Source organism: Canis aureus, chromosome 24 (assembly GCF_053574225.1).
Source record: "Canis aureus isolate CA01 chromosome 24, VMU_Caureus_v.1.0, whole genome shotgun sequence".
In the NCBI taxonomy this organism is placed as follows: domain Eukaryota; kingdom Metazoa; phylum Chordata; class Mammalia; order Carnivora; family Canidae; genus Canis; species Canis aureus.
In genome coordinates, this window is record NC_135634.1 from 51,268,364 (window position 1) to 51,285,163 (window position 16,800).

Here is a 16,800-nt window from a genome sequence, read left to right on the forward strand (position 1 = left end):
GAAGGGGGTTGGGGTGACTGGGTGATGAGCAATGAAGGGGGCATTTGGTGGGATGAGGACTGGGTGTTATGCTATATGTTGGCAAATTGAACTTCAATAAAAAAATAAAAAGGAAAAGAAAAAAGAAGTGTTTCCTCCTATCTACTTTTTAGACTTTGAGCATACTTGTGTTAATTCTGTATTCGCTGATAAAAGTCACCACTGAAACCATCTAGTCCTGATCTTTTTTTTGTTAGAAATGTTTTTTGACTTGTGATTCATTCTGTTATATGTCTGCTCAGATTATATAGTTCTCGAGTCAGTTATGTTTTATTTTACAAAAGAAAATTTTCTTATAAATTTATTTTTTATGGATATGGATGTCCCTATATATTTTAACTCAAACCCTCATTCCTGACTTTTCTATCCTTTTGTCTCTCAATATCTCACTCTAAATACTTTCTACTGATCTGTATTCTAGTTCACAAATTTTCTCCTTAGCTATTTCTACTCTGTGAAGTACATTCATTGAGTTCCTAACTTTAGCTACTGTACTTCCAAAAAGTTACATATTAGTCTCTTCATTGTTTGTTCATTTGGCTATAATTCTTAGTCTGAACGTTTCGTTTACACATAATAACTTTAGAGTTGGTGTGTCAACTCCAAAATCAAGAACCTCTTTGAGTTTTTCTATTGTTTCTGAATTTTTAATCCATATTGCAGGAACTCTTCAATTTTAAAATTCTGTCTGCCAGTATTGACACAAAACATTTATAGATATACAATAGAATATTACTCAGTCATTAGAAATGACAAATACCCACCATTTGCTTCAACGTGGATGGAACTAGAGGGTATTATGCTGAGTGAAGTAAGTCAATCAGAGAAGGACAAACATTATATGTTCTCATTCATTTGGGGAATATAAATAATAGTGAAAGGGAATATAAGGGAAGGGAGAATAAGTGTGTGGGAAATATCAGAAAGGGAGATAGAACATAAAGACTCCTAACTCGGGAAAACAAACTAGGGGTGGTGGAAGGGGAGGAGGGAGGGGCGTGGGAGTGAATGGGTGATGGGTACGGAGGGGGGCACTTGACGGGATGAGCACTGGGTGTTATTCTGTATGTTGGCAAATTGAACACCAATAAAAAATAAATTTATTATAAAAAAACTTTTATAGATAACACCTGTGGTCTAGGATGATGTGTCTTCCTCTTGAGATATGCTTATTTTTGCAAAGTGTCAGAGGCGCTAGCACTCAGTTCACATATTAATACAGTTTCAGGGATTGAAATGGTCAGGAGCTGAGCTGCATACCTACTCCTGATTTATCTCACTCCTATGGTGCATCTAGCATCGTCCCTGGTAACCAATCCCTGTAGCAGGAATTCCACACAACAGTCAAACCCTCACTGATAACCACCTGCCCTCACAGTTCTTCTGCAAAATGGGCTTATGTAACAAGGAGAAATAAGCTCTCAGTAATGAAATCTGAGGGCCTGTGTGTTTATCTTGAAATTTTTAAAATAATTCTTCACTAACCCATTAACTCTCTTTTACCTTCAATCAGATTTTGGTTTGTTATCTTTTCTAAATTATCTTCAGCAGAAGTTTAGCTTGACCTACTTAATCTGCTAATACTGGAGGTGTAATTCCCGTGGTGAGGACTGAGGTTCATGCCATCCCACAGTAATGGAAACCTCTCCATGGCCTACTTTCAAGATTTTGTGCTGGAAGGATTTGGAGGTGGCCTTGAGACCCAGGCCCTGCTCTTTGCTGTGTTCCTGGCCCTGTATATGGTGACTATACTGGGCAACATTCTCATGATCATTGTTATCACCCTGGATGCCCGCCTGCACTCCCCAATGTACTTCTTCCTCAAGAACCTCTCCTTTGTGGACTTGTGCTACTCATCTGTCATTGCCCCCAATGCACTAGCCAACTTCTTCTCCTCGTCCAAGGTCATCACCTTTGCAGGATGTGCCACCCAGTTTTTCTTTTTATCTCTGCTGGCCACAACAGAAGGCTTCCTCCTGGGTGTTATGGCCTATGACCGCTTCATGGCCATCTGTAGCCCCTTGCGCTACCCCATCACCATGTGCCAGTCTGCCTGCACTCGCCTGGTGCTGGGCGCCTACTGTGGAGGCTGCTTCAACTCTGTTGTGCAGACCAGCTTCACATTCCACCTCCCATTCTGCAGCTCCAACCGCATCAACCACTTCTTCTGTGATGTACCCCCTCTGCTCCAGATCGCCTGTGGCAACACGGCCATCAATGAACTTCTCTTGTTTGGCATTTGTGGGTTCATGATTGTGGGTGTGACATTTGTGATTCTCATCTCCTATGGCTACATCACAGTGACCATCCTGAGGATGCGCTCGGGAGCTGGGAGACACAAGATCTTCTCCACCTGTGGCTCCCACATGACTGCAGTGACCCTCTTTTTTGGGACTCTCTTTGTTATGTACGCCCAGCCAGGAGCAATTGAGTCCATGGAGCAGGGCAAGGTGGTCTCTGTCTTCTACACGCTGGTCATCCCAATGCTCAATCCCCTCATCTACAGTCTGCGAAACAAGGATGTGAAGGAGGCCTTGTGGAGGCTGGGCCAGAAACACGTGACCATGTGATGAAGTGTGTCCCGATTACTTGATGGAGTATATGGAGGTTTCCCCAGTGGGGTGGAGGAGTTATTATTTGGCAGACATAAACTTCTGTCAACAAGAAGAAACACTTTAGCAATGTGCTGTACATGTACCTACAATCAATAATGATATACTGTTCCCTTAAAAATATTAAGCAGTAGATCTCAGGTTAAGTGCCCTCTTCAGAATAAAGTTTTAAAATGATTCTTCTATATAGGAAACAAACTGAGGGTTTCTGGAGGGGAGGGTGTGGGTAACTGGATAATGGGCAACAAGGTGTGCTTATGACATGATGAGCACCTAGTGTTACACTCAACTGATGATTTATTGAAAACTACATCTGAAATTACTGCTATAGTGTATGTTAGCTTTCAAATTAATTTTACAAATGTACAATCCTAAACAGCCATTCACAGATTGAAATGAGAAAGTCTTGGTCCCGCACACAATGGAACACTGAGACACTGAAAGAGAACGTCACTGTTGTAGAACGTGAGGATTGCACAGTATTTGATAAAAGATTAAAAATTCAGAATTGATGTGGGTGTGGTCATATATCTATAAAGGAAACACAAGTTAAATGAAAGATACATGCACCCTCAGGCCTCCTTCTCCCCAAAGATGCAGAAGTAGAAACCCCAAATCTCCAGAGTTGGGACAGTGATTGGTGTAAACAGAGGGGCATCCTCACTGCAGGCCACACACTTTCTATGTGCTTGAATTTTTCAGGCACATTTCAGTTTCATACTTTTTAAAAACAACCTCCAACTAATCCTCCCTCAGGAACAGAAATGTATTCAGAGTTGTCTTCTCCCCACATGGATTAGCGTCGGCTGCACAGAGACCAGCAGCAAGCAGAGAAGAACCCAGAGAGGATTGTCTTTCCAGACAGATCTTTTGAGCTCACAGAAGAACGGTATACCTAATGACGGAGGGAAGCGTTGATGAAATGGCTTTGGGCTCAGGAGTTCGAAACCTGCTGCCCCAGGGACAATAGTCCACTCAAGGTCACAGCATCTGCTCTTAGTCTATGCTCTTCTCCTGATACCTGGGGCCCCAAGAGACTTCTGGGCTTTGGAGCCTGGCCATGTAGGGGAGGGGGTGTCAGACAAAGCTTGCTGACAGGGGAACCCAGGAGAACTGTCCCAGTTGGAACAGGATTCAATAACATCCTTACACTGTGTTCTCTTGATGACTCTTGAATCTCTAACTCATTGGCTGCCTGTCCCTCTATTTTCATGTCAAAATTATTACTGTACTTTATTTATTGTACAAACAGGTTCTTTATCCTGCAAACCACCTTATGTCCTTTTGCTCCTTATATTTCCAGTACTTGGTAGGTCCTAAAGTCTCACTCTAATTCATGATTGATATTTGGCAAGAATATTTCATAAGAGTTGTTTCTATTACCACTGAGAAGTCCACCTGGCTGCATCTCTTCCTTTTTTAATATTAGTGGATATCAGTAATCTTACCTAAACTCATTGTTTCATTAGGGGTTTATAAGATGATAATATTCAAATTCTGTTTTTTAATCTTCATTTATTAGTAGCAATATTCTGTAAAGCAAATTTGCTCGAGACAAATATTTCCTCACTGTGAGGGTCACTGCTTGAATTCCCTCAGCATCAGCTTCCAAAGGTAACCAATGAGGGGGCTTTTATTTTTGGTATTATGAACTCAGGGGATTTTTTTAGCATAATCGATGTGCTTCAAGTAAATTCTATCAGTGAAAATGCTAGTGAATGTTCTTATTTCACCATTATTATTTTTTAGTTTTAACATTTTAAACTGAGGAACAATTCTCATTGACACAAAAGTGGCAATTTTACCACTTCAAAGTGTTAATCAAGTGTGATGTTTCATTTCTAATTATATCCACAGTGAGCAACTCTCTGGTTCCAGAATAGTTTCATCGCACACAAAAAAACCCTATTCCGGTCAGCACGCTCCCTTCCCTCTCCCCCAACCATATTTTGGTAAATACAAACACAGTTCTGTCCCTATTCTGCACATTTTATATAAATGGACTTACAGGATATTTAGCCTTTGGTATCAAGCTTCATTTACTCAGCATAATGTTTTCAAGTCTCATCCATGTTCTGTCTTGTAGTAGATCATTATTCCCTTTGGGGCTCCAGGTGGATCACCTAGCTCAGCATCCGACTCTTGCTTTGGGCTCAGGTCATGATCTCAGAGTTGTGAGCAAGCCCCATATGGGCCTCCATTCTGGGCATGGATCCTACTTAAGATTCCCCCTCTCCCCTTCTCTCCCTCTGCCCCTCCCCCTGCTCACTTGTGTGCTCTCTCCCTACCCCCCACCCAAAAGAACCTTACTTCTTAAATGGCTGAATATTGATTTTTCCACTGTATGAATGAATATTTCACATTTTTTAATCTCTTCACCATTTGATGCACATTTGGCTTGCATTAGCTTTTTACCTTATGAATATTGCTATTATGCACATTTGTGAAGGGGCTTTTATGTGAACATATATTGTCATTTCTCCTGGGCACATCCCTACATGTGGATTAGGGTGGGTCGTAGGGAAGCTCTACATCTAACTTTCTGAGGGATGGCAGGACTACTTTCTACAGAGGCTGTACCACCATTATGAGGTTATGATTTTTTCCATATTCTCACCAACATTTGTTCTTCTCTATCATAAAAAAATTGTAGGCATTCTAATAAATGAACGAAATCTCATAGTAGTTTGTTCCACATTTCCCTAATGACTAATGACATTCAGCATCTTCTCTTATTGGCCAGGTATACATTTTTTTTTTTGAGAAATGCCCATGCAAGCCCTTTGCCCATTTAAATTTGTGTTTTTGTGACTGAGTTGGAAGGGTTCTCTATATTCCATGGATACTAGATCCTTATTAGATATATGTAATTTGTCAAAAGTAACTACCTTAATATAGGTTTTGTCTTCATCTTCTTGAAAGTGTTCTTTCATGCACAATATTTTAATTTTGAGGAAGTTCAATTTGTCTGTTTTATCTTATTTATTTATTTATTTATCTATTTATTTATTTTTGTTTGTACTCTGATGTCATGTTTAAGAATTTGCTGACTAATCCCATGTCAGAATAATTGCCACTGATGTCTCTTTCACCTCTAATAATTTTATAATTTCAGCACGTCCACTTCTGGATTCTCTAATCTGTTCCATTGATCTATGTGTCTGTTTTTGTGCCAGTACCACACTGCCTTGATGACCACACCTTTGTAGTACAACCTGAAATCCGGCATTGTCATGCCCCCAGATATGGTTTTTTTTTAATATTCCCCTGGCTCTTCAGGGTTTTTATGATTCCACACAAATCTTAAGATAACTTGTTCCAACTCTCTGAAGAAAGTCCATGGTATTTTGATAGGGATTGCATTAAACGTGTAAATTGCCCTGGGAACCATTGACATTTTCACAATACTAATTCTTCCAATCCATGAGCATGGAATATTTTTCCATCTCTTTGTATCTTCCTCAATTTCTTTCAGAAGTGTTCTATAGTTTTTAGGGTATAGATCCTTTACCTCTTTGGTTAGGTTTATTCCTAGGTATCTTATGCTTTTGGGTGCACTGGTAAATGAAATTGACTCCTTAATTTCTCTTTCTTGGTGGGTATTTGTCATTTCTAATGGCTGAGTAATATTCCATTGTATATATAAACATTATATGGTCTCATTTATTTGGGGAATATGGGAAATGGTGAAAGAGAATAAGGGGGAAAGGAGAAACATGAGTGGGAAATATCAGAAAGGGAGACTGAACATGAGAGACTCCTAACTCTGGGAAACAAACTAGGAGTGGTGGAAGGGGAGGTGGGTGCAGAGTGGGGGTGAATGGATAATGGGCACTGAGGGGGGCACTTGATGGGATGAGCACTGGGTGTTATTCTGTATGTTGGCAAATTGAAAACCAATAAAAAATAAGTTTATAAAAATATTTATCTTTCTTCAGTCTCATTGTTAGTGTATAGAAATGCCACTAATTTCTGGGCATTGATTTTGTATCCTGCCACGCTGCCAAATGCTGTATGAATTCTAGCAATCTTGGGGTGGAGGCTTTTGGGTTTTCTATGTAGAGTATCATGTCATTGGCGAAGAGAGAGAGTTTGACTTCTTCTTTGCCAATTCGAATGCCTTTAATGTCTTTTTGTTGTCTGATTGCTGAGGCTAGGACTTCTAGTACTATGTTGAATAGCAGTGGTGAGAGTAGACATCCCTGTCTTGTTCCTGATCTTAGGGGAAGGGCTCCCAGTGCTTCCCCATTGAGAAGGATAATTGCTGTGGGCTTCTCATACGTGGCTTTTAAGACTTGAGGCATGTTCCCTCTATCCCTACACTCTGAAGAGTTTTGTTCAGGAATGGATGCTGTATTTTGTCAAATGCTTTCTCTGCATCTAATGAGAGGATCATATGGTTCTTGTTTTTTCTTTTGCTGATATGATGAATCACATTGATTGTTGAGGTAATGCTCTTGATGCATTCTTTTTCATGTGGATATTCAGTTTTCCCATCAACATTTGAAAAAGGACTCTTTCTTTACCATTGGATGGGGCCTTTGGGACCCCTTGTGAAAATCGCAAGTGTGTGAGTTTATTTCTGTTTTCTTGATTCCATTCCTTTGGTCTATGTCTATCCTTGTGCATGCACAACAGTGGTCTGATTCAAAGACAGTTTTGAAACCAGGAAGTGTTAGCCCTCTTACTTTGTTCTTTCAAATGTTGTTTTGGCCATTATATGGTCTCATTCATTTGAGAATTTAAAAAATAGTGAAAGGAAATAAAGGGGAAAGGAGAGAAAATGAGTGGGAAATATCAGTGAGGGAGATGAACATGAGACTCCTAACCCCGGGAAATGAACAAAGGGTAGTGGAAGGGGAGGTGGGTGGGGGCAGTTGGGGTGACTGGGTGACGGGCATTGAGGGAGCACTTGAGAGGATTAGCACTGGGTGTTATGGTATATGTTGGCAAATCGGACTCCAATAAAAAATATACAAAAAATTAAATATTGTTTTGGCTATTTAGGGTTGATATCTGCAAAAAAAAAAAGTAACTAGAATTTCCATAGGATTACATTGAATCTGTATGTAAATGTAGAGATTACTACATCTTGACATTTGTAGGTCTTCCAGTCCTTGATCATGGGATATCTTTACATTTATGTAGGTCTTCTTTAATTTCTTTCAGCATTTTTTTCTATATCTAAGGAGAATATTTTTGGGTTATTTTCCCCTAACTTCCATTTGTATGGTATACTAAATTGAATGATTTTACTATATTTTTAAAATTTTACTTATTTATTTATTTATTTATTTACTTATTTATTTATTTATGAGAGACACACAGAGAGAGAGAGGCAGACCACAGGCAGAGGGAGAAGCAAGATCAATGCAGGGAGCCCGACATGGGACTCAATCCTGGGACTCCAGGACCACGCCCTAGGCAGAATGCAGGTGGTAAACTGCTGAGCCACACAGGGATTCCTGATTTTTCTATATTGATTCAGTATTGCTACCCTGGGATACTCTCACTTGTTTATACTGTATAATCCCCGTGAAGATCTGCTGGATTTGGCTTGCTTCAATTTTGATAAGGATTTTTGTATCTATATTCATAAGACATATTGATCTTTAGCTTAATTTTCTTGCAATATCTTTGACCCCATTTAGTGTGAAATGTAGGCCATATGAAGGCCTTATGAAATGTATTAGGAAGTGGTTTCTCCTATCTACATTTTAGACTTTGAGTTGTGCATGTGTTAATTCTTGTATTCACTGGTAAAAGTCACCCCTGAAACCCTCTGGTCCTGGACTTCTCTTTGTTAGAAAAGCGTTTTGACTATTGACTCCATCTGTTTGTTGTATGTCTGCTCAGATTTCCTATTTCTCCTTGAGTCAGTTCTGTTACACCGTTTCCAGGAATTGGTTCATTTCGTCTAGGTTAGCTCACTTGTTGGAATACGATTGTTCCAATATATTCTTATGATAATTTTTATTTCTGAAGATCAAAAGTCATGTGTCTGCTTTCATTTCTGATTTTAGAAATTTAAGTTTTATGACTTTCTTGGTCAATGTAGCCAAAGTTTGTCTAGTTGGTCAAACTTTTCAGAGAACTAGCTTTTAGTGTCTTTGATTGTAGTGTCTTATTCTACTCTCCTCTAATTCATTGATCTCTTCTCTAATCTTCATTATTCCATTCATTCTATTTCCTTTGAGCGTAGTTTTTTATTCCTTTCTACTCTCTTTCCTAAGATGGAAAGTTAATTATGGAATACAAATCTTTTTAAAATATTGGTGTTTATAGCTATAAATTTCTGAGTCCTTCTTTCATTGCATCTCCTAAGTCTTGGGGTATAGTGTTCCCATTTTCATTAATCTCATAATACTTTGTAATTTCCATTGTGATTTCTTCTTTGACCCACTGGTGATTTAAAAATGTGTTGTTGAGCTTCCACGTATCTGTAAGTTTTCCAAATGGCCTTATGCTGTTGCTTTGTGATTTCATTCCATTTTGTTTGGAGAGCATACTTCTTATACTTTCAATCTTCTAACATTTATTGAGACTGCTTTGTGAAATAGCATACGGTCGATCCTGAATAATGTTCCATGTGCACTGGAGGCTAATGTATTCTGCTATTGATGAACACAGTGTCTTCCACATATGCCTGTTAAGTATTTGGTTTATAATGCTGTTCACATCTGTTATTTCCTTACTGATACTTAGTTTTGTTGTACAATTCATTACTGAAAGTGGAGCATTGAAGTCTTAAACTATTATTTCTACATTTCTTTTGCATTCTGAAGGATACCTATTGGTAGAATTCTAGTTGGTAATTATTTTTTTACTTGGCTTCCATTATTTTTAGTCTGATAAGCCAATTGTCAATCTTACTTCTAAAGTTGATACTTTGAAGTGAATATGTCTTCTTTTTAAGATTGATTTATTTATTTTAGGGGAGGAAGGGCAGTGGCAGAGGGACAGTGTTTCAAGCAGACTGTGCGCTGAATGTGGGCCTAAAATGGAGCCCAATCTCACAACTCTGAGATCACAACCTGAGTCAAAACCAGGAGTCAGAGGCCTACCCGACTGTGCCACTTATCCATCCTTGAAGTGACTATATGTTATGTCAGGCTGTTTTTATATTTGTCTTTTTCTCTTGGTTCTAAATATTTTTACTATCATATGTTCAAGTGTGGTGTTCTTTCTATAAATCCTGCTTTGATTTGGTAGGGTTAATGAATCTTTAGAATAATTTCATTCATTGGCTTGAGATAATAAGTATCCATTCTCTCTTCAAGCACTGATTCAGCCTTTTTCTCTCTTTAAACCTTCTTTAGGAACTCATAGAAGGGATGTCCCTACATCTTTCGTCCCTAACCCTCATTTCTTGTTTTTCTATCCTTTTGCTTCTCAAAACTTGATTCTGAATATTTTCTACTGCTCTGTATTCCATTTCACAAACTTTCTTTCTAGCTATATCTAATCTGTAAACTACTTTCATTGAGTTCCAAATCTAGCCAGTATACTTGTAAAAAGTTAGATATTATTCTCTTGATTGCTTTACATACCTGCGAAGTTTCTAACTCTCATCTTTATCCTCCATACATAATAATTTCCATTTAAAGCTTATTTGTGGGGGCAGCCCTGGTGGTCAGTGGTTTGGTGCCACCTTCAGCCCAGTGCATGATCCTGGAGACCTTGGATGGAGTCCTATGGTAGGTTCCCTGCATGAAGCCTGCATCTCCCTCTGCCGATGTCTCTGCCTCTCTCTTTGTGTCTCTCATGAAGAAATAAATAAATAAAATCTTTTTTAAAATAATTAAGAAGTTAATTAAATAAAAAAGTAAAGTTGATGTGTGTTAACTCCAAAAACTGAAAGCTCTTTTGTGTTTTCTATTGTTTATGATATTTTAATTTGTTTTGTAAGAACTCCTCAATCTCAAAATTCTGTCTGACATTATTTACACAGAACTTTTATAGATAGCAACTTCAGTCCAGCATAATGTGTCTGCCTCTTGAGATATATGTATTTTTGCAAGGTGTCAGAGGCACTGGCACTCAGATCATATCGTAATACACTTTCTTGATTGAAATGGCTAGAAGCTTGGCTGCATAGCTACTCCTGATTTATCTCACTCCTATGATGTATCATGATTGGATGCTATGACCAAACAGAGTCATCATTAGCTCTGCAAGACAGGCAAAACCTCACTGGTTAGCCACCTAGCCTCTAAGATTCATCTTCAAAATTGGCTTACATCTCAATGGAAAAGGAAGTTCCCATAATGAAATCCTTATGCCTATTTTTATGTCTAATTTTCTTTAATAAATCTTCTGCAATCCAGTAACTCTCTTATACCTTCAATCAGATTTTTTTTCAGTATTTATCTTTTCAAAATAGTCTTCAGCAGGAAGTTTAGCTTGACCCACTTAAACTGCCTATACTGGAGTAGTAATTCCATGGTGAGGGTTGAGGCTCATGCCATCCCACAGTAATGAAACCTCTCCATGGCCACTTTCAAGATTTTGTACTAGAGGGATTTAGGGGTGGTCTGGAGACCCAAGCCATGCTCTTCACTGTGTTCTTGGCCCTGTACATGGTGACTATACTGGGCAACTTCCTCATGATCATCTTTAGCACCCTGGATGCCTGCCTACACTTCCCAATGTATGTCTTCCTCAAGAACCCCTCCTTCGTGGACTTGTGCTACTCATCTGTCATTTCCCCCAATGCACCGGCCAACTACTTTTCCTCATCCTAGGTCATCACCTTTACAGAATGTGCCACCCAGTTTTTCTTTTTATCCCTGGTGGCTACCACTGAATGCTTCCTCCTGGGTGTTATGTCCTACGACCACTTCATGGCCATTTGTAGACCCTTAAGCTACCCTAGCACCATGTGCCAGTCTGGCTGCACTCGCCTGGTGCTGTGCACCTACTGTGGAGGCTGCTTCAACTCTGGTGCAGAGAAGCTTCACATTCAACCTCTCATTCTGCAGCTCCAACTGCATCAACCACGTCCTCTGTGATGTGCCCCTCTGTTCCAGATCGCCTGTGGCAACACGGCCATCAATGAACTTCTCTTGTTTGGCATCTGTGGGCTCATGATTGTGGGTGTGACATATATGGTCCTCATCTCCTATGGTTACATAATAGTGTCCATCCTGAGGATGGGCTCAGGAGCTGGGAGATGCAAGGTCTTCTCCACCTGTGGCTCCCACATGACTGCAATGACCCTCTTTTTTGGGACCGTCTTTGTAATATATACCCAGCCAGGAGCAACTGAGTCCATGGAGCAGGGCAAGGTGGTCTCTGTCTTCTACACGCTGGTCATCCCAAAGCTCAATCCCCTCATCTACAGTCTGCAAAACAAGGATGTGAAGGTGGCTGTGTGGAGGCTGGGCCAGAAACACATGGCCACGTGAAGGATGTCGTGAAGGGAGTCTGAGAGTTCTGGAGGCTAGATGTAGGGGATGGTGTTTGCCAGGACTCAGGTGTTTAAATTTTTAAATAACAGGAAGCAATTTCATTCATGCCAGAGAAATAAGCTTTAGAGAGATGCTGTACCTAAAATCAACAATAATATATTGTTTCTTATAAATTTATTAAAATTGTACATCCTAGGATAAGTGACCTTTTCAGAGTACAATTTTAAAAGTGAGTCTATCGAAAGATGAATGGATAAAGAAGATGTGGTTTATGTATACAATGGAATATTACTCAGCCATTAGAAATGACAAATACCCACCATTTGCTTCAACGTGGATGGAACTGGAGGGTATTATGCTGAGTGAAGTAAGTCAATCGGAGAAGGACAAACATGATATCTTCTCATTCATTTGGGGAATATAAATAACAGTGAAAGGGAGTAGAAGGGAAGGGAGAAGAATTGGGTAGGACATTACAGAAAGGGAGACAGAACATGAAGACTCCTAAATCTGGGAAAAGAACTAGGGGTGGTGGAAGGGGAGGAGGGTGGAGGGTGGGGGTGAATGGGTGACGGGCACTGAGGGGGGCACTTGATGGGATGAGCTCTGGGTGTTATTCTGTATGTTGGCAAATTGATCACATATAGAAAATAAATTTATTATTAAAAAACTACTAAAAATAAAAGTGAGTCTTCAGTTAGGAAATGACCTGAGGGTTACTGGACAGAAGGTCGTTGGGGTATGGGATAACTGGGAGATGGTCATTAAAATATGCGTGTGATGTGATGAGCAGGGGTGGTTATATGCAACTGATGAATTTCTGAACACCACATTTTAAACAAGATATAGTAATAGTAGGCTAATGAATCATGTTTTAAAAAATGTGCATTCCTAAATAGGCATTCACATAGTGAAATGAGGATGTCTTAATCCCCTTCACAACAGAACACTGAAGACACGGAATGAGAATGTCACTACTTACAAATGTGACAATTGCACAGTATACGGTAAAAAGATTAAAAATGCCAACACGATGTTGGGTGTGATCATATTTATCTAAAAGACAAAAACAAATTGGGACACCTTGGTGGCTCAGTGGTTGAGCATAATGTTCTATCCCTGGTGTCCAGGGATGAAGCCCATGTGGGGGCCCCTGGAGGAGCCTGCTTCTCCATCTGCCTCTATCTCTGCCTCTATCTCTGTATCTCTCATGAATAATAAATACAATTTTAATTTTTTTAAAATTTATTTATGATAGTCACACACACAGAGAGAGAGGCAGAGACACAGGAAGAGGGAGAAGCAGGCTCCATGCACCGGGAGCCCGACGTGTGATTCAATCCCGGGTCTCCAGGATCGCGCCCTAAGGCCAAAGCTAAACCACTGCGCCACCCAGGGATCCTCTAAATACAATTTTAAAAAAAGAAAAAACAATTAAGTAAAAGACACTAGTGCCCCCAGGCCAACATCTCCCCAACAAGTGACGTGTGGAAACCCCAGAACTCCCACAGGGCTGGGACAGTGATTGACGTAAACAGAGGGGCATCCTCACTGCATGCCAACACATTCTAAGTGCTTGAATTTCTCAAACTTATTTTGGTTCCATGATTTAGAAAAGCAACCTCTTCCTGATCCCTCTGCAGGAACAGAAATGTATTCAGGGTGGTCTTCTTCCACTTCTGAGTCAGACTCTGCTGAGGAGCTGCAGGGAGACCAACGGAGATGATGCCAGAGAGGACTGTTTTTTCCTGACAGATCATTTCAGCTCGTAGATAATGATACAAGGTGAATGGGAAAGGGGTGATGAAATGGCTTTGGGCTCAGGAGTTCACACCTGCCTCCACTGGGAGGACAGTCAACTCAGGGCCACAGCGAGGCTATTAGAGTTTATGATCTTCTTCTGCTCACCCTCTGGGGAGCACAGAAACATCTGGATTTTGGTGACTGGACAGGTAGAGGAGGGCAGGTCAGACAAAGCTTGGTGACAGGAGAACCCAGGAGAACCAGGAGTCCCAGAGCACTCCAGAGACCAGAACACAAACAAGCTCACCTAATTGGCCATTCAAGGCTCCAAGTCCCAGCCTTGCAGGAGGAGAGACCTTCCCAGCACAGTGACCCCAATGTGCAGGTCCTTGCTCTGCTGCCTGGATGATGCAATAAGACGTGGAAACTGAGGTGAGCTGAGACCCTTCCCTCCCACAAGTCTACCAAGATCAAGGAGTCTACTGAAGACTGAACCTCAGGTATCCACCAGACTACCTGAGTCCCTGAGGGTCCTCCCCTGCGACCTCCCCACTCTCTCTTCATTGCATGGGAGACATTAATGAAGGAAGAAGGGTGAGAGTTCTCCTGCTGACGTCGTCATCATCAGCACGGATGTGGGCCAGGAGCTTGGGAGACCCTGGGAGAGCAGGTGCTGGCTGTGTGATGTTGAACAGTCATGACCCTCACCTGGAAGAAGTAAGGGTCAAGGCAGCCATCCCTCAGGGCTGCCAGGTATGAAGGACACCATGTGTGTAAGGGAGGCTTTAGAGCTAAGGTAGACAGTAAGCACTCAGGGCTTGCCTCAGCAGCTGAAGGGGTGACCCCACTCCTGCCCTGGCCAGCACTGTCTTGGACTTCAGGGTCATTCCAGCTAAAGAGCCCGGTTGTCATTGTAAACAGAGATCACAGCACCAGGCTCCCTCGTGACCTGAAGTGCATTTCTCAGGCTCAAATCAGTAGGTCACCAGAGTACTGAGCACACCCTTCTAAGGGACATGGCCACAGGGTGAGGGATGCAGAAATACTATAGACCAGGGTCAGCCCTGGGAGCTCATGGCTCTGTAAAAAGGCCGACTTTACAACAAACAGTTGAAATTTGATGGGACACAGGCAGTGAGGGGGGCATGACCAGGCTGCTGATGGCACAAACAGGAAACTGTCACATCAGAGAGTGACATAGAGCCCATTGGGAGATGAGAGCTGGTCACACACTAAAGTTGGATGGAGGTAGACAGACATCATGACAGATGGCGAGAATCAGAGAATCTCCGAGTATGATGTCCCTGTCTGGAGCTGAGGGTTCCAGTCCCTTTTGGGTTCCTCTCCAGGATCCCTCAGCTGGTTGGGAAGCTGTCACTCATTTGCATTAGGGAGCAATATGACATGAGGGAGGATTTGGTGACTCTGCACAAGGAGCTCTGTTTGGGATACAAAGTAGGGAATGGGCAGGCTAGAGCTCATTATGAAACCATTGCGACCATTCACATGAGACATGAGAAGGGTCTTGAGTTGACAGGTGTGGTGGAGGCAGGGGGTCAATGCAGATTGTCAGGACACAACCCAGGATGATCAGGGGAGAGGGAGACGGGTTTGGTGTGGCTCCTGGTGGTGACCTCCTCCACCTGGACCTGAGTAAGCAGTTTTGAACAGGGTGACTTGGCTCCTTGGGGGCCAACTGCCCTTGGAAATCCAGGCTCTGAGAGTGAGTGACCTGAGCCTGACCTGTGATGAGCAGCTGTTCTCAGGCTACGGTCCATGGTCAGCATCATGCTGCTTCCTGTTTAGGGTTGTCTAGTTCTCTGCCAGGCAACATACCACAACTCACTAGTGCAGCTATGGTCCTAACACTGCTGAGAACAGCCTCCCTGCGGTCTCCCTGTGCATCTGTGTGCACTTCCAGAGGGAAAGTGAAGACACAGGTGAGGAACAGGGATCCTCCACATCAATAGAAAATGACAAATGTGTCCTGATTTACACTCCCTTCCAGTGGCTCCCGTCCGCAACACCGCTGGTTACTGCCCCTCTGCTTAGTTTGAGACATTTGGGCGGGTGTGCAGGAGGACGTTTTTAACATGGGAACTTGCTTTCTCCTGATGATTAGCAGGATTATGCACATTTTCAAACGTGTACAGCACATCTGGCTCCTCTCCTCTGTGTGTCACTTCCTTGACTCTCTTTCTTATGGATGTTCTCAAACACTCAGACATGGAACTAGAGCAATAATGGATTACCTATTTGCACCAACCAACTTCAATAATTATCAGTCTACAGTTAATCATATCTAATCCCTCTCAACAGTGACTTTATTTTTTTTTTTTTTTTTTTTTTTTTTAATTTTTATTTATTTATGATAGTCACAGAGAGAGAGAGAGAGAGAGGCAGAGACACAGGCAGAGGGAGAAGCAGGCTCCATGCACCGGGAGCCCGATGTGGGATTCGATCCCGGGTCTCCAGGATCGCGCCCTGGGCCAAAGGCAGGCGCCAAACCGCTGGGCCACCCAGGGATCCCTCAACAGTGACTTTAAACACAACTTCAATTTAACTATTCTCCACAAAGAAATTAATATTATCCTTAATATTATAAAAGTTCCATTTAGTGCTTTAATTGTCCAGATTGGCTCATTTTTCCTTTATACTTTGTTTTGCAACAGGATTCAATAACATCCATCCACTGTTCTCTGATGCCTCTAAAGTCTCTCATTCACTGGCTGCCTGTCCCTCTATTTTCTTTTTTTTTTAAATAAATTTATTTTTTTATTGGTGTTCAATTTACCAACATACAGAATAACATCCAGTGCTTATCCCGTCACGTGCCCCCACTCAGTGTCCATCACCCATTCCCCCCCCGCCCTCCTCCCCTGCCACCAACCCTAGTTCATTTCCCAGTGTTAGGAGTCTTTAAGTTCTGTCTCCCTTTCTGATATTTACTACCCATTTCTTCTCCCTTCCTTTCTATTCCCTTTCACTCTTATTTA

General features: G+C 41.5%; 1 protein-coding gene and 1 pseudogene across 1 annotated transcript; both read left to right on the forward strand.

Annotated features, from left to right (window-relative positions):
* Positions 1-1,573: 1,573 nt before the first annotated feature.
* LOC144296570 (olfactory receptor 9S13-like) lies at positions 1,574-2,663 on the forward strand. The gene has a single exon (XM_077869680.1). The coding sequence runs from the start codon at positions 1,659-1,661 to the stop codon at positions 2,607-2,609; it is 951 nt and encodes a 316-aa protein (XP_077725806.1). The 5' UTR covers positions 1,574-1,658; the 3' UTR covers positions 2,610-2,663.
* Positions 2,664-11,112: 8,449 nt separating this feature from the next.
* Positions 11,113-12,058, forward strand: LOC144296571 (olfactory receptor 9S13-like; annotated as a pseudogene).
* Positions 12,059-16,800: the final 4,742 nt, after the last annotated feature.

Excerpts from the sequence above, each read along its gene's own strand:
- LOC144296570 (XM_077869680.1), top strand. The coding sequence starts at position 1,659 with ATGCCATCCCACAGTAATGGAAACCTCTCCATGGCCTACTTTCAAGAT.